Source organism: Oncorhynchus clarkii, chromosome 13 (assembly GCF_045791955.1).
Source record: "Oncorhynchus clarkii lewisi isolate Uvic-CL-2024 chromosome 13, UVic_Ocla_1.0, whole genome shotgun sequence".
NCBI classification, from domain to species: domain Eukaryota; kingdom Metazoa; phylum Chordata; class Actinopteri; order Salmoniformes; family Salmonidae; genus Oncorhynchus; species Oncorhynchus clarkii.
Window position 1 is genome coordinate 7,885,643 of NC_092159.1, and position 19,410 is coordinate 7,905,052.

The 19,410-nt window shown below is 43.1% G+C and overlaps 1 protein-coding gene across 1 annotated transcript in view; it reads right to left on the bottom strand.

The window, feature by feature from the left end:
- The window catches only part of LOC139424217 (uncharacterized), a 102,489-nt gene extending 84,407 nt beyond the window's left edge, over positions 1 to 18,082 (bottom strand). The window contains exons 1-37 of the mRNA XM_071175896.1: positions 17,979 to 18,082; positions 17,412 to 17,457; positions 17,051 to 17,278; positions 16,501 to 16,647; positions 16,143 to 16,299; positions 15,409 to 15,436; positions 15,036 to 15,144; positions 14,790 to 14,882; positions 14,386 to 14,446; positions 14,120 to 14,218; positions 13,683 to 13,786; positions 13,165 to 13,303; positions 12,783 to 12,901; positions 12,484 to 12,633; positions 12,220 to 12,390; positions 10,172 to 10,475; positions 9,749 to 9,813; positions 9,568 to 9,655; positions 9,334 to 9,451; positions 9,053 to 9,176; positions 8,499 to 8,635; positions 7,706 to 7,961; positions 7,289 to 7,531; positions 6,765 to 6,941; positions 6,523 to 6,668; positions 6,253 to 6,343; positions 5,052 to 5,441; positions 4,804 to 4,930; positions 4,498 to 4,616; positions 2,849 to 3,045; positions 2,529 to 2,712; positions 2,227 to 2,392; positions 1,943 to 2,067; positions 1,451 to 1,759; positions 1,023 to 1,226; positions 741 to 866; positions 432 to 602 (exon numbers count right to left, since the gene is read on the bottom strand). Coding sequence (XP_071031997.1) covers positions 432 to 602; positions 741 to 866; positions 1,023 to 1,226; positions 1,451 to 1,759; positions 1,943 to 2,067; positions 2,227 to 2,392; positions 2,529 to 2,712; positions 2,849 to 3,045; positions 4,498 to 4,616; positions 4,804 to 4,930; positions 5,052 to 5,441; positions 6,253 to 6,343; positions 6,523 to 6,668; positions 6,765 to 6,941; positions 7,289 to 7,531; positions 7,706 to 7,961; positions 8,499 to 8,635; positions 9,053 to 9,176; positions 9,334 to 9,451; positions 9,568 to 9,655; positions 9,749 to 9,813; positions 10,172 to 10,475; positions 12,220 to 12,390; positions 12,484 to 12,633; positions 12,783 to 12,901; positions 13,165 to 13,303; positions 13,683 to 13,786; positions 14,120 to 14,218; positions 14,386 to 14,446; positions 14,790 to 14,882; positions 15,036 to 15,144; positions 15,409 to 15,436; positions 16,143 to 16,299; positions 16,501 to 16,647; positions 17,051 to 17,266 — 5,460 coding nt within the window. The 5' untranslated portion in view covers positions 17,267 to 17,278; positions 17,412 to 17,457; positions 17,979 to 18,082. The remainder of the gene's footprint in view (positions 1 to 431; positions 603 to 740; positions 867 to 1,022; positions 1,227 to 1,450; positions 1,760 to 1,942; positions 2,068 to 2,226; positions 2,393 to 2,528; positions 2,713 to 2,848; positions 3,046 to 4,497; positions 4,617 to 4,803; positions 4,931 to 5,051; positions 5,442 to 6,252; positions 6,344 to 6,522; positions 6,669 to 6,764; positions 6,942 to 7,288; positions 7,532 to 7,705; positions 7,962 to 8,498; positions 8,636 to 9,052; positions 9,177 to 9,333; positions 9,452 to 9,567; positions 9,656 to 9,748; positions 9,814 to 10,171; positions 10,476 to 12,219; positions 12,391 to 12,483; positions 12,634 to 12,782; positions 12,902 to 13,164; positions 13,304 to 13,682; positions 13,787 to 14,119; positions 14,219 to 14,385; positions 14,447 to 14,789; positions 14,883 to 15,035; positions 15,145 to 15,408; positions 15,437 to 16,142; positions 16,300 to 16,500; positions 16,648 to 17,050; positions 17,279 to 17,411; positions 17,458 to 17,978) is intronic.
- Positions 18,083 to 19,410: the final 1,328 nt, after the last annotated feature.

Consider the following 19,410-nt stretch of genomic DNA (forward strand, 5'->3'; position numbering starts at 1 on the left):
GATTAGAAGAAGTTGCTGTGACAACAGTTTAAACCTGATCGAAGCAACTAGATTAATACATTTGAATTTATTTAAAGGTCTTGGATCCACTCCAGGGGGGACCGAAAAATGTTATTTCCCAGGGAAATATTTCCCGAGACTTGGTTAGTCCAGTCATGCACTGAAGAAGTCATAGAAAATCTGCGTGGATGCTATTTTTATCGCACTTTAAAGTATGAGTTGTGTTCTGTTATTATTAGGGAGGTCCCTGATGACTTCACTACCACAAAAGGGGTGGTCCCCGATGCAAAGAAATTTGGGAACCCCTGATCTAGGTGGGTTATTGTGAGAACAAGTCATTAAACAATGTTCCTGTTTATTTTTAAATGATCAAATACATTTCCAGCAATCAGTCTTTCAATCCACCCTAATCCACCCTGCTGGTAACTCACCCTGGACTCCAGTTTCTGGAGCTGCTTCTTGCCTCCCTTCATGGCCAGATTTTCAGCCTCATCCAGGCGGTGCTGCAGGTCCTTGACTGTGACCTCCAGGTTCTTCTTCATCCTCTCCAGGTGAGAGCTGGTGTCCTGCTCCTTCTTCAGCTCCTCAGCCATCATGGCCGCCTGGAATAATAGTTTGTTTAATTTATGCACCAATCGGCAAAAATCATAACATCCCTCTGACATCTTTGTTGTTCTTAACCAGCCCAGCTACCATTGGCCCTTAGGGACAAATCAAGATGATGCAATTCAAGGACTCACGTCAGTGATTGCCTTCTTGGCTTTCTCCTCTGCATTCCTGGCCTCCTGGACGATGTCGTCTACCTCTCCCTGCACCTGCACGAGGTCAGTCTCCAGCTTCTTCTTGGTGTTCAGAAGGCTGGTGTTCTGAAGGAGTAAGCAAGATGATTTGTTTGACTCTCAAGGGAACTTGCAAGTCTCAAGACTGAAATTATGAAAATCTAAGGCAAGCACTGTCAAATTCCAGGTGTGTTTAAATTGTATGCTTGTTTGAGTTTCATTAGAAATGGCTTTGACCCATACCTGGGAGTGCAGCAGTCCAACACGCTCGCTGGCGTCTACCAGCTCAGTCTCAGCCACTTTGCGGCCTCTTTCTGTCTGCTCCAGAGCAACTCTCAGCTCCTCGATTTCAGCCACCATCAGACCGTTTCTGCGCTCCACCATGGCTGCCTGCTCCTTCATGTCTTCTGCGACACGGACGGCGTCATCAAGGTGCAATTGGGCATCCTGGGGTTCACAATGACATACGTTCATTAGGACTTGTGGAAGTAGAGGTGATAGGATCGATGAGGATCGATAGGATCGATCAGTGGTAAGAATTTCCCCAGAATCGCTACCTTTAGTACATAAACCACTCTATTCAAATCCTCTGTTCTATTATTTTCTACAGATTCACAAACAAATCCCTCTCCATGTTCAGGTGTTTTAACCTGATGTCCCAGTCCCTTTACCTTGAGCTGTCCCTGGACATTCCTCAGCTGTTTCTGGGCCTCAGCGGCCTGCCTGTTGGAGTGGCTCAGCTGGATCTCCATCTCGTTCAGGTCTCCCTCCATCTTCTTCTTCACCCTCAGGGCGTCATTCCTGCTCCTGACCTCAGAGTCCAGGGTGCTCTGCATGGAGTCAACCACCCTCTGGCTGTTCCTCTTGATCTGCTCCATCTCCTCGTCCTTCTCAGCGATCTTCCTGTCTACCTCACCCTTGATCTGGTTCAGCTCCAGCTGCACACGCAGAATCTTGGATTCCTCATGCTCCAGTGTTCCCTGGACAAACAGAAGCAGTCATGTGAATTGTGTTAAATACATTTGTATGTATATAACACAAGGATGTAAATATATATATATATATATGTGACTACAATAAACTCCAATACAGGGATCATTGGACTGTAGCTGGTGTTGGCTAGTTTAACACTGCTTTCCCCATCAAACAGCTGTAGTTTGTACCTCAGCCTCCTCCAGAGCGGTCTGGATCTCAGACTTCTCTGTCTCCACGGTCTTCTTGGCCTTCTCCAGCTCATGGATGCTCTTGCCAGTCTCTCCGATCTGCTCAGTCAGGTCAGAGATCTCCTCTGCACACACACACACAAGAAGTTTAGACTTGGGGGATTTTAAGTGGATATGTCAATGTACTGAAGTTGATATTGAATCATAATAACAGTGAATTCATTAACAGCAATTTATCTTGCTAATTAAACATAAGCCAAATAGAATCGCTGTCAAATGCTCACGTTGCAGGTTCTTGTTCTCTCTCTTCAGAGTCTCCAGATGATCCAGAGCCTCCTCGTAGGAGTTCTTCATCTTGAAGAGTTCAGTGCTCATAGAGCGAGCCTCCTTCTGAGCTCCTTCCAGCTCAGCCTGGCCCTCCTCATACTTCTGCTTCCACTCTGCCAGAACCTAGGAGAATCCATGGGATTTTCATCAGAAGTCATTGATGAAGAGTTTTGAATTATGAATATGCTACAATTATACTACAATTGATCATATAGCAGACAGTAAATATCAGCCTAAGGTGAGGTTTATTCATTTTCACCTTGTCAAAGTTCCTTTGCTTCTTGTCGAGGTTGGCGGCCAATGCGTTGGCTCTCTCAACATCAATCATGAGGTCCTCCACCTCTCCTTGCAGCCTCTGCTTGGTCTTCTCCAGGGAGGCGCACTTGGAGTTGGTCGCCTCAATGGTCTCCTCAGCATCCTGCAGACGCTGAGCCAGCTTCTTCCTATAGGACAACAGAGGTCGGTTTTATGGTGTGAAAGATATGTTACAATACATATTGATGTAACATTTTGTCAGAGCCCCCTGCCACCCTCACCATCCACACCATATCTGAGTTGTTTCTGTTGCGTGCGACTCACTTGGCCTCCTCCAGCTCCTCTGTGCGCTGGATAGCATCAGTTTCATACTTAGTCCTCCACTGAGCCACCTCACTGTTGGCCTTGGACATGCCGCGTTGCAGCTCTGCCTTGGCCTCCTGCTCCTCCTCAAACTGCTCCCTCAGGAGGTCACAGTCATGGCGGGCAGACTGGACACCGTGGGCCAGTGCGTTTTTAGCCTGTGAGAAAGAAAGACAAGGAGATGAGTGCGATAGTCAAACAAATTATGTGGACTTGTTTACGTGAAGCTGTGCAGTTGGTTGCTAACGTTACTTTGCTACCTGCCAAAATTACGTTTTTTACTTTTTAATTACCGTTTTATATATACATTTTTTTTCCCTCATTCAACTTTTTCACCCCTGACGCTTTATCTGGACATGGTTCTACACGACCTCCACCAGCCGAAGCTATGTAGTAACATTAACATGATTCCTTCTAATTGCAGTCGCTTTACTCATAATATACAGGAGAACTATCGCCTTATGGTGAGGATAGCCGTGCTGCAAGCCCAGTAGGAAAGGGTGAAACAGCGTCTGTGCCACCAATAAGTACAGATAGTAGTATTAATCCCCTCGCACGGTCCCCGCAGCCGGACAATTTCTCATGGCTTCTGGAAGGAAATGCTGTAGGAATGCTCAACCGGTGTCGCTCATTCAGCCGACAGAAACTTTCAACCGGTTTTCCCCATTAAGCAACGAGTCGGAGTCAGAGGCCGAGCCTCCTCTGGTCTCTCCTCCACCCGTTACGGGGTCTGAGACGCCAAAGCCTCCCACCATTAGCTCTGACAAATTGAACACCCTAGTCATTGGTGACTCCATTACCCGCAGTATTAGACTTAAAAATAATCATCCAGCGATCATACACTGTTTACCAGGGGGCAGGGCTACCGACGTTAAGGCTAATCTGAAGATGTTGCTGGCTAAGGCTAAAACTGGCGAGTGTAGAGAGTATAGGGATATTGTTATCCACGTCAGCACCAACGATGTTAGGATGAAACAATCAGAGGTCACCAAGCGCAACATAGCTTCAGTGTGTAAATCAGCTAGAAAGATGTATCGGCATCAAGTAATTGTCTCTGGCCCCCTCCCAGTTAGGGGGAGTGATGAGCTCTACAGCAGAGTCTCACAACTCAATCGCTGGTTGAAAACTGTTCTCTGCCCCTCCCAAAAGATAGAATTTGTAGATAATTGGCCAACTTTCTGGGACTCGCCCACAAGCAGGATCATCCTAGCTGGAGGGGTGCTCTCATCTTATCTATGTAAGTAGACAGGGCTCTAGCTCCACATTGAGATAGGGCGCAGGCCAGGCAGCAGGCTGTTAGCCAGCCTGTCAGCTTAGTAGAGTCTGCCACTAGCACAGTCAGTGTAGTCAGATCAGCTATCCCCATTGAGACCGTGTCTGTGCCTCAATCTAGGTTGGGCAAAACTAAACATGGCGGTGGAGAGACAGTAGGAGTCTCTGAGCGTTGAGAGACAGTAGAAGTCTCTGAGGGTGGAGAGACAGTAGGAGTCTCTGAGGGTAGAGAGACAGTAGGAGTCTCTGAGGGTGGAGAGACACTAGGAGTCTGAGGGTGGTGTAGTCACCGTCTATGTAAAGATATGGCTCTAAACTCTCCATCTTGGGTCCCTTACCTTGACCTCCTCCTCAATCGCCCTCTTCAGCTCCTCCACCTGCTGGGTGAAGGCCTGTTTTCCTCTGGTCAGCTGAGACACCAGGGCTTCCTTCTCCTCCAGCTGGCGGCCAAACTCACCTGCAGGGACAGAGTAACATCTTGTTAATAGGGTCTCTGTTCTCTAAGATTAATAATGGATTCTGAGGTATCATAGGGCAATGTTAGGTGGTGAATAGTACAGTAGAAACTATGTGGATATAGCCCCTAATACATGTTGTGTTCTACTGAAGGAAAGCATTGGCTTGTTGTTCATTGTTGAAGGTACCATTTTCTGTCAGGAGTCTGGCTCTCTGTCCGCTGATGTCGTTGACCTGGCGAACATTCTCATCATTCTTAGTCTTGAGCTCACTCAGCTGGTCCTCAAGAGTACGGCACATCTTCTCCAGATTGCCCTGTTAGTGAAACATGTTCCATCATTACGTCATATATGTGACTCCTGTCAACTTCAGTTCACTTGAATGGTGATGTAGTTGACCCCCCTCAACACTGCTTGACCAAAACATCACTACTCACCTTAGCCTTGGCGACGGCCTCCATGTTGCTAGAGAGGTCATCAATCTCCATCTTGTATTCGCTCTTCTCCTTCTCCAGCTTCTGCTTGACGCGCTGCAGGTTGTCGATCTGCTCCCCGAGCTCAGCCACACTGTCGGCCTGCTTCTTGCGCAGAGCGGCGGCTGTGGCCTCATGCTGCAGAGTGGACTCTTCAAGATCACGACGCAGCTTCTGGAACTCAGCCTCACGCTTCTTGTTCATCTCAATCTGAGCAGCAGTGGCGCCTCCGGCCTCCTCCAGCCTCTCGCTGATCTCCTCAAGTTCCCTGGAGAGATCGGCCCTCTGCTTCTCAACCTTAGCCCTGGCAGCACGCTCAGCCTCAATTTCCTCCTCCAGCTCCTCAATACGGGCCTAGAACAGGGGCAGGAGCAGGGGGATGAACACTACAATACAGTTGAAACAATTGAACCTCACAAAGTAATAATAGTATGTATATTTTGCATAAATGTGTTTAATAAAAACCCAGTTACACTAATACATTTAGTAGACAGTGTCCCATGCAGGAGCCAAATCCTCAAAGGTAAGAAGTTAGACATGTATTTATTTATTACATTTTACCCCGTTTTCTCCCCAATTTCGTGGTATCCAATTGTTTAGTATCTTATCTCATCGCTACAACTCCCATACGGGCTCGGGAGAGACGAAGGTTGAAAGTCATGCGTCCTCCGAAACACAACCCAACCAAGCCGCACTGCTTCTTAACACATCCAACCCGGAAGCCAGCCCCACCAATGGAGGCAACCTTGGTTAGCGCGCACTGCTCTCCATAGGAGTCGCTGGTGCACGATGAGAAAAGAATATCCCTACCGGCCAACCACTCCCTAACCCGGGCGACACTAGGCCAATTGTGTATCGCCCCACGGACCTCCCGGTCGGTTACGACAGAGCCTGGGCGTGAACCCAGAGTCTCTGATGGCACAGCTGCCCTTAACCACTGCGCCACCCGGGAGGCCCAGATATAAGCCATTTTAACATGGATATTGTCATTGAGGGCTGAGTGGGGATGGTAAGAAGCACCAACAAGAAACACCATCTTCCATCCTACTGAGCCATCAGAAGCCACCTGGAAAACTATCTGCTGCCAGAAAAAGTATAATTATTTTTAAAGGAAATTATTCAAGTCTGTGCTCTTCTGTACTGGAGCTTATATCCTGTACTGTACCTGGAGTTCCTTGATCTTCTTCTGCAGCTGAGCTCCCAGAGACTGCTCATCCTCAACCTTGCTGAGGAGCTGGGTGGTCTCAAACTCCTTCCTAAGAAACACAAACACGTTGATTGTAGAGTTGGTTTTGGTTTGATAGTGTAAAGGGAGAGAATCATACCATTCACTTTGCTTTTAAGAATCACATGTAAATGCTAATTCATAATTACAAGAATTAGTCAAGAACAACCATTATAGCAGCTAATAGTGTAGTCATTTGTTTGTGTTTACTTCTTGATTTTCTCATCAGCTTGCTGCTTGTCATTCTCCAGGTCCATTATGGACTCCTGGGCCAGTTTCAGATCTCCCTCCAGCTTTCTCTTGGATCTCTCAAGGTCCATACGGAGCTTCTTCTCTTGCTCCAGAGAACCCTCAAGCTATAAGATAAAAACACATATATTGTTAAAATCTAAACAACTGAAGATAATATAATCTTACATACTATCATGGCCAAAATGTCAAACTCCACTCACGTCGTCCACTTGCTGTTCCAGCTTGGTCTTGGCCTTGGTCAGAGTGTTGACTTTGTCCTCCTCTGCCTGCAGGTCATCCAGTGTCTGCTGGTGGGCCTCTTGGAGGGCTTTCTTCTCCTTGGTCAGCTTGGCAACACTCTCATCCATAGACGCCATCTCCTCTGTCAGGTTTTTAACCTGAAAACGGCAACATCAAAATGAGTCTTTGGTCACTTCACCATAAAGGGGAGATTTAGTTTGTTAAATATTGCATTCATTTCATTTAGATTTGCACAGCATTAACAATTACTGTACTATAGATTCAACACTAGATGTCAGTGTTCACCATGCCAGTGTACTGAATGGAAGTCATAAATGAGGGGGAGTAGAACATGCAATGAATGTTGGGAGTACCCCACAACTGAAATTCCTCTGTTGTGTCTTAATATTTCCTGCACCCACAATACAACTTGAAATCCAATGCTGTAAAGCTATGTTTTGAGTTGATTATTGTTGGTTAGACTGTCTATGGTAAGACACAATACCTTATTTTCAGTGGCGTGCTTCTCCTTCTCCACTTTGGCCAGGGTGAGCTCCAGGTCATCAATGTCCTTCTTCAGCTCAGAGCACTCATCCTCCAGCTTCCTCTTCTTAGCAGTCAACTCAGCATTGATCTCCTCCTCATCCTCCAGCCTCTCGGTCGTCTCTTTGAGTTTGGCCTCCTGCTGGATCTTGCTCTTGATGAGCCCCTCACACCTTTCCTCAGCATCGTTCAGACTCTCTCCTTCCTGGTTTCAGAACAGGGGTAAACAAATCAGAGGCCTCACTTTGTGTATCAAAATATACATTTTACTCAGAGGTCAGAGCAAATCAATAGAAATTCATGAGATATATAACATTGGCAATACAAATGTGTGTTCATATGTAATTTTGCCTTTAATTAAGTTTTTTTTTTCACTCACAGATGCGACTTGGAGTGCCAGGTCGTTCTTCTCCTGCGTCAAGGCCACCAGCTTCTCCTCCATTTGCTTCTTCGTGGACAGAGCCTTGGCCAGGTCTGCCGTCATCTTGTCATAGTTCTCCTTCATGTTGGCCAGCTCCTTCTCAGTCTCAGCGCTCTGCAGCAGGGGCTTGATCTTGAAGTACAACTTCATCCATGGCCAGGTTTTGACATTCATGAATGAGCGGATGTTGTACTGGATGGCGTAAATTGATTCTCTGGTCGACAGAAAGAATAGAATAGCATGGTGAGTGACATGCTTAAACCTATATTCTGGGATTAGATGAACAACAAAACAGAACCACCTGCCACTGTTTGTTTACATGGTGAGTGATTAGATGGTGGGATTAGATGAACAACAAAACAGAACCACCTGCCACTGTTTGTTTACAGCTGAGGAATGGGGCTAGGGAAATGTAACCCCTCCTAAATTCATAGACAGTGCTCTAGATGCAAGATCTGACAGGTCGCGCATGCTAAGCTCATGAGACATTTTATATTCTTCAAGAATGAATGGGTAAATACCACACATTTAAATGACAATTGAACAGCCAAGTCTCAAACTGCAGCTATAAAGCTAGAATCCTTAGTTGCTACATCCATTTCTGGACTAAATGAATTAACCCAAAAGCTTTAGTAGACCATTATAAGATGTACTTTCTCATTCTGAACAACTCATATACAGTATGTAATCATAATGCATTAGATACAAGTGGTTGACAGAAAGCTTTGCCAAGATGTCTACTATTCCTCACCTCCTCTCCATCATCTTGCTAAACTCTCTCCTCATGAGGAATCCACGGCTGAGAGCCTGGACCATGCCGACCAGAGTGGCCAGCTTCTCATCTCTCATCTCCTCCAGGACACCCAGCAGACCGGCTTTGAAGAACACCTGAGACACAGGTTAACACGGTCAATGGAACCACAGATGGTGACCGATAGAAAGGGTCAAACCACTAGATTGATTTAAACAACATTAACTTTGCAACGGTTACAAACAAACCATGTGACAGGTTGTTTCTAAGTTGTTAGTTATTGTACAGTTGTAGATCAATAATGTACACAGATAACTGCAACTATACCACTCTATCACAATGCAAATTATAATGACTTTAGTTTCTCTTCTATACTTGTGATGAAGGACTGAAGAAAAACAGAACAATGTTTTTCCACCTTTTCCATTAGTTAAATGAAGAAGAAAGAACATACGGATGGATAGATCACCTGGAGAGATTTTATATGGTAAAGGTTTAAATTATTATTCAAGTTGTGTTTTGTTGTCAGCTTTTACTGGGGGGTTTTGACTGACCTTGGTGTGTCCAAACTTGTAATCCTCGTGATTCACATCAATGGACCCAAGCAGCTTCTCAGAAGCCTTCTTGTTGTCCATGAACTGGCCCTCAGGGATGACACTGGCATTCAGTACTTTGTACCTGAATGAGGAGACATTTTTAACATGTCAAGTTGTAATTTGTTGGTTATATTTCGTCAAAGGTAAGACTATTCTGATGCTGGGAAAACCCTTGGAGCAGATATTTTATGGGGTGTGTGTATGTGTGTGTGTGTCTGTGTATGTGTGTGCGTATGTACCTCTGTTTGAAGTCAGCATAGATGATTCTGCTGGGGAATCCCTTTCTGCAGATCCTGATACCCTCCAGTACACCATTACACCTGAGTTGGTGGATAACCAGGAAGTTCTCCATCAGACCTGGTAAAACAAAACAATTATCTTTTAATACTCATAAACAGGTTATAGACTGGGATTGTTAAGGTTACTGATACTTTACTGATAAGATGACATATTCAAGTCAATATTTCCTGTACCTGGAGTCTTTGACTCGTTGGGGATCAGGCAGCGCACAAAGTGAGGATGAGTGCTCCTCAAGTTGGTCATCAGCTTATGTAAGTTCTCCTGTAAGAGGGTTACAAACCATTTTCACAGATATAATTTTTGATAATCAATGCACCTTTTGAAGGACTGAATATACACATTTAAAAAGCTCACCCTGAACTGAGAGGACACAGTCTGCATGGAACCACCCTTCTTCTTGCCTCCTTTCTTGGCTTTATCTGTTAAAATGGGGGAAAGTTAAAGATAACTAGAAAAGTAAATTTCCTAGAGCGGGTGGAATAAATAGAATAATAAAAAGAATATGTAAGAAATCTAGAGTGGTCTTGTCTTCAGCAAGCACACTAATTATAAACCAGAGAATCTCTGGTTAACTTCACACTTATCTAGAGGCAAATGCTGCCAGTGAGATTGTTTAAAATAACACCTATTGTTTTGTTAAATTAACCGAGTGTATGAGTAAATCATCCCGGTGATAAACCCTGAGAAATTGTAATACATTGAAAGGCTTTAAAGAACATTTGGGTCTGAGTTATAACTAGTATTTAGTTAAATATTGTGACATGATGCTAGTCTTACCCTCTGGAGGGGGAGGGGGATACAGGGCAGCCAGAATTTTGACTGCGGACTTCTGGTACAGTTGACAAACTGAGTCGTTCAGGGGGTCCTTGTTCTTCTCCAGCCATCCAGTGATGTTGTAGTCCACAGTTCCGGCGTAGTGCACCAGGGAGAAGTGGGCCTCTGCCTTGCCTTTGGCAGGCTTGGGCTTCTCAAACGCATTTGTTTTGCCAAGATGCTGGGCGTACAGCTTGTCCTTGAAGGTAGTGTCTGAAGACTTGGGGAACATGCACTCCTCTTCAAGGATGGAGAAGATGCCCAATGGCTTTACGAAAAGAGATTTCAAATTAGTGATATTTACATTTAGTAAATATGCTATTATAGGATTATATTCATTTAGGGACACATAATAGGAAACATTGAGTTCTCAACAGTTAGTGGCATATATTAATGGGTGCCAAGGGAAGTGAGGCTTCCCCCAAAAAATGGACATAATTTAATGTATCTTTCGTCTCGCTTAGCAAGAGGCTGAATGTATCACTCCAGGTAAAGCATCAGAGTGAGCAAAACTGCGCCCCTCTGTCTCTGTATGTGTAGCCCTTCTATCTGATGCTGTCTGGTCAAAAATAGTATGATATTGTAGCATTGAATGCAAAAGAAGCCAGCGATCATTTGGCCTCCCTTGATATTTTTTTGTGTACAATTACAGCGAATCAGAGTTGAGCTAAACTGAGTGAGCTAATCTGTGAATGGTCCTGGTGCACCAAAAACCGTGTCAAGTGAAGCCAGTTTGGATTTGGCTTCACACCAAATCAAGCCAAACGTTATTGACAGAAAGAAACTTCAATTGTTGCATCTCATTGTGTTGTTTTCCTCTGGAGGATAGCTAGCTAAAATGGGCGCTTTCCTAAATTAGCTTTGGATGGAGATAGGGATTTGTACTCGTAGTTTTACTTAATTCTCCATACTGGCCAATATTTGTAACATCAATTCTGATCCAACTATAAAATGAATACATTGTGCTTTTGGCCTGAGAGTATGGAAGTTCAATATGTAGCTAGATGTTTACTAGCTAATCGTTGCCCAGGAAAGGAAGTTAGAATAGCGAGCAAGCATTTTAGCCAGGTAGCTTAGAACAAAGCTTTTAAGTTTCTGCAACATGAAAGAGAGGAGGATGGTATTGGCGTTTCTCTGCAAGTAGGGTGAGTCAACATGTTTTTCTACTTACTCACACAAACACATACATTAGTAACATGGACAAACACATTTAGCTTACGTTGATTGGACTAAAATAGTTTTTGGAATAATTTCGTTTTCACTGTAGACTAAGCATAGGTGATTTTATGATGTTGAAATGTTGAAATTGAAATGGTGCTGGAATAGTGGAGGGAGGCAGCTCCTGTTATCTTTGTGATTTGCGGTAACTCTCCGTGGTTCTGTTTAGTCTGTTTAGTGTTTAGTGGTCCGAAAATGGCAGAAAAATGTACTTGATTGACCATGTTGTAGGTCATGTAACTGTTTGTTACTTGCATTATGGACTCCACTGGACAGATGTTGCTCTCCGGTTTTGTGATGAAACAAAGGTGTTGTTGAATTTATTCTGCCACTGTGTCTTATTGTCTCGGCCTTAGGCCTGTATATATTTGTACTTTTACCCTTATTTAACTAGGCAAGTCAGTTAAGAACAAATTCTTATTTTCAATGACGGCCTAGGTGGGTTAACTGCCTTGTTCAGGGGCAGAACGACAGATTTTTACCTAGTCAGCTCGGGGATTTGATCTTGCAACCTTTCGGTTACTAGTCCAACGCTCTAACCACTAGGCTACCTGCCTCTAACCACTAGGCTACCTGCTGCCCCATATCTCGGTGTCAAAGCATTTAAACTAACAGGTTATAGAGCAAACAACGCAATTATCACAACACAGGTTGTATTATGGATTTTTTTGACTCGATTGGCAGCCCCAGTGATTTTAATACTGTATATGTTCTATCACTGTGATAATATATTACACAGCGTTCCATATGAGCTTTGCTGTTACGGTCCATTATAATCCTCACAGACATCTTACCTTCTCAATAAGCTCAATGCAGGCAGCCAAGTCCATGCCGAAGTCAATGAAGGCCCAGACGATTCCCTCCTTCTTGTACTCCTCTTGCTCCAGGACGAACATGGTGTGGTTGAAAAACTGTTGCAGTTTCTCATTGGTGAAGTTGATGCACAGCTGCTCCATGCTGTTGTACTGTTGATGGAATTTAAAAGAGATAATTTCATCATACAAGACTGTAATCCATCTCAATCACGTCTAATTGTCTTGTTCTGGTCTCATACTCACATCAAAGATCTCAAACCCGGCAATGTCAAGCACACCGATATAGAACTGCCTTGGATTCTTGGTGTCCAACATCTCATTGATACGGATGACCATCCACAAGAACATCCTCTCATAGATGGACTTAGCCAGAGCACTGACTGAGTTATTAACCTGCAATGATAATACCTCAAATTAATACGTGAGATATTGACCATGTCCAGTGATAAGGTGATACAAGCTTGGGAAAAACAAAAGCAATGCACTCGCCCCAAAAATAATTCCAGTGCTCAGAAAATGGTAGATTTGTTTGGCCGCCTTACCTGAGGCACAGTCTGTCCCTTGGTCACATACTCGTTGCCGACCTTCACTCTTGGGTAGCACAGAGCCTTCAACATCTCAGCTGAGTTCAGGCCCAGCAGGTAGGCGATTTTATCAGCCACTGGAGAGAGAACCAACAGCAACAGACTCAGGGACACAAGATCACTTGTTTCTGATTTCACACTGACAAAATAGTTTTGTTAACTTTTTTTGTGGGTTAGGTTTTGATTCGCCCACAATTTGGAGGTTGGAATTTGTTCTCCAAAAATGATCTCCTGCCTGACGTTCATGTGGCACTGTCTGTCTTAGGTGTTCTATTTCTATGTTGGGGACTGGGAATGGGACTAATGCTCTACATATTGTATATCTATGAGTGGGACTCACCCTCTGTGCCATCTGGCTCGGCCTGCTCCTCACGCTGCTTCTGCTTGAATTTCAAGTTTCCATGGTGCAATACAGCTCCTGTCAACTTGTAGATGCCAATCTTCTCTTCATTAGTGAAGCCCAGGATGGTAATGGCATCCTGGCATTAAAGAGGAAGTACCACAGTGATGAACTGAACTGTAGTTTGGTCAGTTACACTACAGTTCTGTGCTGCTCACTGCAGAACAAATGGGATGGATAGATTTGACTGGCTTCTCTGTTCCACATGATTACGCTTGGCAAACACATTAGTAGATGGCAGCAGAGTTCCACAGGGCACTTAGTGGTGCTCTATAGTGGAAGGCACGAAGAGTTCCTTGAGGCACATGCCTAACTAACACAAGGCATTTAGAATCAAACTTAAACATACATGAACATTCCCAGCTGCCACCAAGTTGGAATTTCACAGTACATTCAGTGTGTATGGTAGTCCTATCCATTCCATATCTAGAGTTTGGTTAACCCTTTGTTTGACTCACATCTGTGGCATCCAGCTCTTCATTGTCGTTGATGCTGGCCACAGTGATCTGTCCCTGACTGCACATTGGGAAGTCGTAGGGGTTGGTGGTGATGAGCGCCATTTCTGTGGACAACGGAGAACAGCTTGTCAGGTAAATCTCTTAGAATTCTGCTCTCCTACTTTACAGTATCTCTCCCTCCTTTACTCAATAGATGGACTCAAGGATACATGTAGTATATAATGAATAGCATAAAGAGGAGACTGAGACTTGTGGACTAGTGCATCACAGTGTATTACTCTATAGATATTTCCCAGAGACCTGTCCCATGTCTAGATGCCTTGTTACCTTGGATGTAATCATTGTAATAGTATTATTAGTGTGTACTATGAATATTTTTTATATATTCCATAGATGGGGGTGGGAATAATTTCCCATGAACCTCTACTTTCTCGTACCAACTAGCTCAGGTTTGTGGCCTGTCATCATCTGGAAGAAGATGTGGTAGCCTCTCTCATCGGGCAGCTGGAAGGAGACTCTGGACTTCTCCAGCAGGTCTGAGAGCGAGAGAGAGTGAACGACACAAAGAGAGAGAGAGAGAAAAAGGAGAGCGAGATCGAGAGAACAAGAGAGAGAACATGAGATACATTTAAATTGAATGATCTCCCCAAAAAATGATGTGTGCATTTAGGAAAGTATTGAGAAACAATCAAAACCAACTCACAGGTCTCAATGTCAGCTTTAGCCAGTTTACCAGCTTGGAAGTGAATCCTGATGAATTTACCCTGTAGTAGAGCATGGGGGTTAGAAACAAATTAATCTAACATATTACTTTGATAGACCCCTTTAAACGTTACAGTTTGTTGGAAAGATGTTGGCTCTTTTGATACAGATATAGGATCCAGTTATCTACGGCAGGAAAATAATCCTGCAGCAACAGGAAATGTGAATTATGACATTTTAAAGATGGAAATTACAATTTTAGAACCTCGAATATATTACAAGTTTGAATTTTCAGCAACAAATCAGTGATCAAAATAAAATTGTAAATCTGTATAACGAATGGGGACTACTGAATTACATTTTTCCAATATAAGGTAACTTCCACGGTATGCCCTTCATACTTACAAAGCGAGACGAGTTGTCGTTCCTCACTGTCTTGGCATTACCGTAAGACTCCAGCAGAGGGTTAGCTGCAATGATCTGATCCTCAAGAGACCCCTGATTGAGACAAACATAAGTTGCTCAAAAACTGGTAACATCGTAAAGTTAGTTTTTCTCAATTGCTTGAAAGAGGATTCACCACTGGAAAAACAGTTTACACTGCCAACCAAACTGAAATGTGTTAAAAAGGCAAACATAAGAACAACCTACCTGCATTTTGCCAGGTTCTGCTTCCTTCTTGGCCCCAGACACTGCAATGGTGGCAAAGTACTGGATGACACGCTTGGTGTTGACAGTCTTTCCTGCACCGGATTCTCCGCTGGTTTATATGACAGAGAAAGAGGGGTTTTAGTTACATGTTTGAGTGTCAGATTGGCTTTCACTAAGAAATAGCATAGAAAAATACACTGTTAACCTGTGTTCTGACATAAGTCTTTAACAAATAATCCTTCTCATCGACTCGTTATTACACATAGCCTAATGCTCTAATCCATTCATAATGTCATGTATTTCATCACACCAAGTGACCCAACTTATTACAATAGAAACACTTTCTCAAGTGACATTTTAGTAAACAACTTACGTAATCAGGACGGACTGGTTCTCCTTATCTGGAACCAAAAAACACATTACTTATCATACTCAAAACACATTATGGGGACATTATATAATTCATAGCATCATCATGAATTTCATTTTGGAACATTTTCCATTCAAGGGTAGTGAAATCAGATATTCCCAGCAAACTGTTATTACCTAGACTAGAAAACAGCAGATACCTCTCTGAAGCATATTTAAATTTCCATTGATGCATCCGTTCATCTATCCATCATCATGGACTTTGAGAGCCACACGCACTTAATGGACAGCCATCCAACCAACCAACCAACCATCTCTCTGTCTCTCTCTCTCTGTCTCTCTACCGCACCTGCTGTCTCGACCTCTGAATGCTCGGCTATGAAAAGCCAACTGACATTTACTCCTGAGGTGCTGACCTGTTGCACACTCTATAGCCACTGTGATAATTATTTGACCCTGCTGGTCATCTACGAATGTTTGAACATCTTGTAGAACGATCTGGCCTTAATGGCCATATACTCTTATAATCTCCACCCGGCACAGCCAGAAGAGGACTGGCCACCCCACAGAGCCTGGTTCCCCTCTAGCTTTTCCTTCTACATCTGCATTGCTTGCTGTTTGGGGTTTTAGGCTGCGTTTCTGTATAAGCACTTTCTGATATCTGCTTATGTAAAAAGGGATTTATAAATAAATGTGATTGATTGATCCAACCATGTAGCCATCCATGAGATATCGTACCAATCATCATGAACTGAAAGGCGTTGTCAGAGACAGAGAAGATATGGGGTGGAGCCTCCATCCTCTTCTTCCCTCTGTAGGCGTTGACAACCTCTGCGTCGTACACAGGGAGCCACTTGTAGGGGTTCACCGTGGCACAGAAGAGCCCAGAGTAGGTCTGGATGAAAGTGATTAAATGAGGGGATTACTAAAGTCAGATGTACTTTTACCTGGAATTATGTGAGGATGTGGGTGTACTTTGGTAAACTGATGTGGGTCGACTGTATTGATATGGTTTCTACCATTCATTTATGTGTAGTACTGTATGTGTATATTTATTATCTTCATGTATGTGTGTTTGTATGTGCAGGTTTCTTACATAGATCATCCATGCTGCATAACGCTCTTTGAGGTTATACAACACAGAGGCTTCATTCAGGTAGGTCATCATGGCCATGTCCTCAATCTTGTCGTACTTGGGGGGGTTCATCTCATAGATGTCTGCATCTTTGAACTCTTTTCCTTCCTGAAACAGTCAGAAATCTAGGTTACACACAGATCAAACTGGACATGACTGAATGCTTTTAAAAGTTTAGTCTTTAAAAAAATTGTATATACACATTTAATCCAACTACTTTGTTATCACCCACTGACACATAACTGGTGATTCTTGACTTGTAAATATCAAACATTCTATGCCAATTTTAAATAGCAGCTTTAAACATGATGTGTTTGAAGGTTATATTCTGTTTACAAAGACAAATACATTACTAATCTATCTGTTATTACTGATTTTTTTTTTAAATGCTTCATAATATTTATTTTGTTAAAGATTTTATATTGAAATGTTTTTGATCATTTTGAGGATTTTTCATGAAACAGAGGAATTACACAAACTTGAACTTGACTACTTTTCAGATCAGACTTACATCCTTAGTGCCGTCAGGTTTAGTGACTGTTACAGTACACTTCCCGTCGGCCCTGGCAGTGACCAGACCCTTAAGGTACAGCTCCACCTTGTCTGTCACATAGCAGGAGTTCTTTGAATCAAAGGGTGCGGTTTGTGCCTCAATCCTTTCCCTCTCAGGCTTACGGAGGTATATGGCAGCCTTGCCGTAGATTTGCATCTCAGCGTCCGTACTCATGGTGACGGATAACTAGGAAAGAGATGAAACATGAAACGTGATTGACTCTGTGGTGCTTCCTCCCCAGTCAACAGAGTTAGGTGAGCGGTATCTCTCTCAGAATATTCTCATCACTTCTTATGTGAAGACTGAAACCATGTCTCACCTTATTTTCCCCCTCCTACAGATGAATGTGTACTTCTTAGAGGACCCTGTGAAACATAAGGTGTTGTGAAAACGCACAAGTCTAAAGCAGTGGAGGCTGCTGAGGGGAGGAGGGCTCACAATAATGACTGGAATGTAGCAAATTGAATGTTGTGAAAAAGCACAAGTCTAAATCCTTATCATGTTAACCCCTGAATGTCTAAAACACATTTAACAAAATAATTAAAGCCATGTAAATTTAAACTACAGGTGCAACTGCTAACTTTAATTTTCCTAATGGCATCTCACTTTACTACTGAAATAATTACCCCTGATAACCCAGTTGCCTTCTAGACTACTCCCTTAATTTACAAACAGGTAGAGGAGCACCACTTTAGTCCATAAAAGGAAGTTACAGATTTTAAGTAATGCACGTTTAAAGAAAACCAATGGCACTTGATTGTATATTGTCAAATCTTACAAGAGACATGCAGCACTCAATTCAAACAGTGCAGTTAGCTACTGCCTCAGTTGCTGAGTGCAAAGATGAGACAAATGTACAAATCTAAGGAGGTGGAGAGAGTCTTACCACAGAGGAAGAAGGTATCTGACTTATGGATGCTGGGGCCTCAGCCTCCTTATATCTGGTTGGAAGTGCCAACCAGGCAAAAGTTAATTATGGACCACTCTGGGAAAGGACATGAATTGGATGAGAGACCTCTGTGTGTCTGTGTCTCACTAGCACCTCCCACTTCCAGGAGCACCACACTCCCATTACATGACTTTTTAATGTCATATTTGTCTCTGAATTGAATTTCACTGATTTTACGTAAATGAGAGATGTCATTACTAATAATTATGACAATATCAAAAGTTTAATTCATTCCAATGTTACTTCTACTGAACCTCATATACTGTAATGGAGTGAGTCCATGTTGCCCCTCTAGAACTACAATAGTTTTCATTAAATCTAATCTGACCTGATTTAGTTCCATTTTAGTGGCATTAATCCTCATCAACAATTGTATATATATGTTTACCTGTTATTTATATTTGTTTAGCTTGTAAACACATCTGAACTGTCTCCTCACCTCATGCTTGTGACGGAGTTGGCCTTTACCTCGTGCTTTGCTTAATTTGATTTATCACCCCTGTGGAACCACATTAAATTAATATTTGAAAGCTTGAACGGACACATTCAGGCTTTCAATGACAGCTTATAAAACCGTTAAATCTAATGTGTTATTTATCTACAGTTTGATCTATTAAAAAGATTCTCGAGACGCTTTTATTTGTCTCACATTTCAGTTGGCTAAAACGGTCCAGTCGGATTCTTATGACTTACATAACAACATATCAGTATTTCAATCATCTTATCCACTCATATTGCTGACAGCGATATAACTGCCTCAAACGTTTATTACACTCTGAGGTTAACCACTTAACAGCTGAGCTGGCTTCAGTAAAACTGTCAGAAAATGAATAGGGAATAGTTACAATAAAGTAACAGATTACTTTACATTTACATGACATTTTCACCACCTGAATACACCCTGTGTGTTTGGGGTGCTGTGTCCACCCAGCACATTAGTAGGGGGGGACCGGGGTTGGTTGTCACTTTTTACTCTGCTGTGTATTTCTCATCACCAGTATATCTTATAAGGAAACCAATGTCTGTGTGTTTGGGGTGCTGTGTCCACCCAGCACATTAGTAGGGGGGACTGGGGTTGGTTGTCACTTTTTACTCTGGTGTGTATTTCTCATCACCAGTATATCTTATAAGGAAACCAATGTCTGTGTGTTTGGGGTGCTGTGTCCACCCAGCACATTAGTAGGGGGGACTGGGGTTGGTTGTCACTTTTTACTCTGGTGTGTATTTCTCATCACCAGTATATCTTATAAGGAAACCAATGTCTGTGTGTTTGGGGTGCTGTGTCCACCCAGCACATTAGTAGGGGGGGACCGGGGTTGGTTGTCACTTTTTACTCTGCTGTGTATTTCTCATCACCAGTATATCTTAT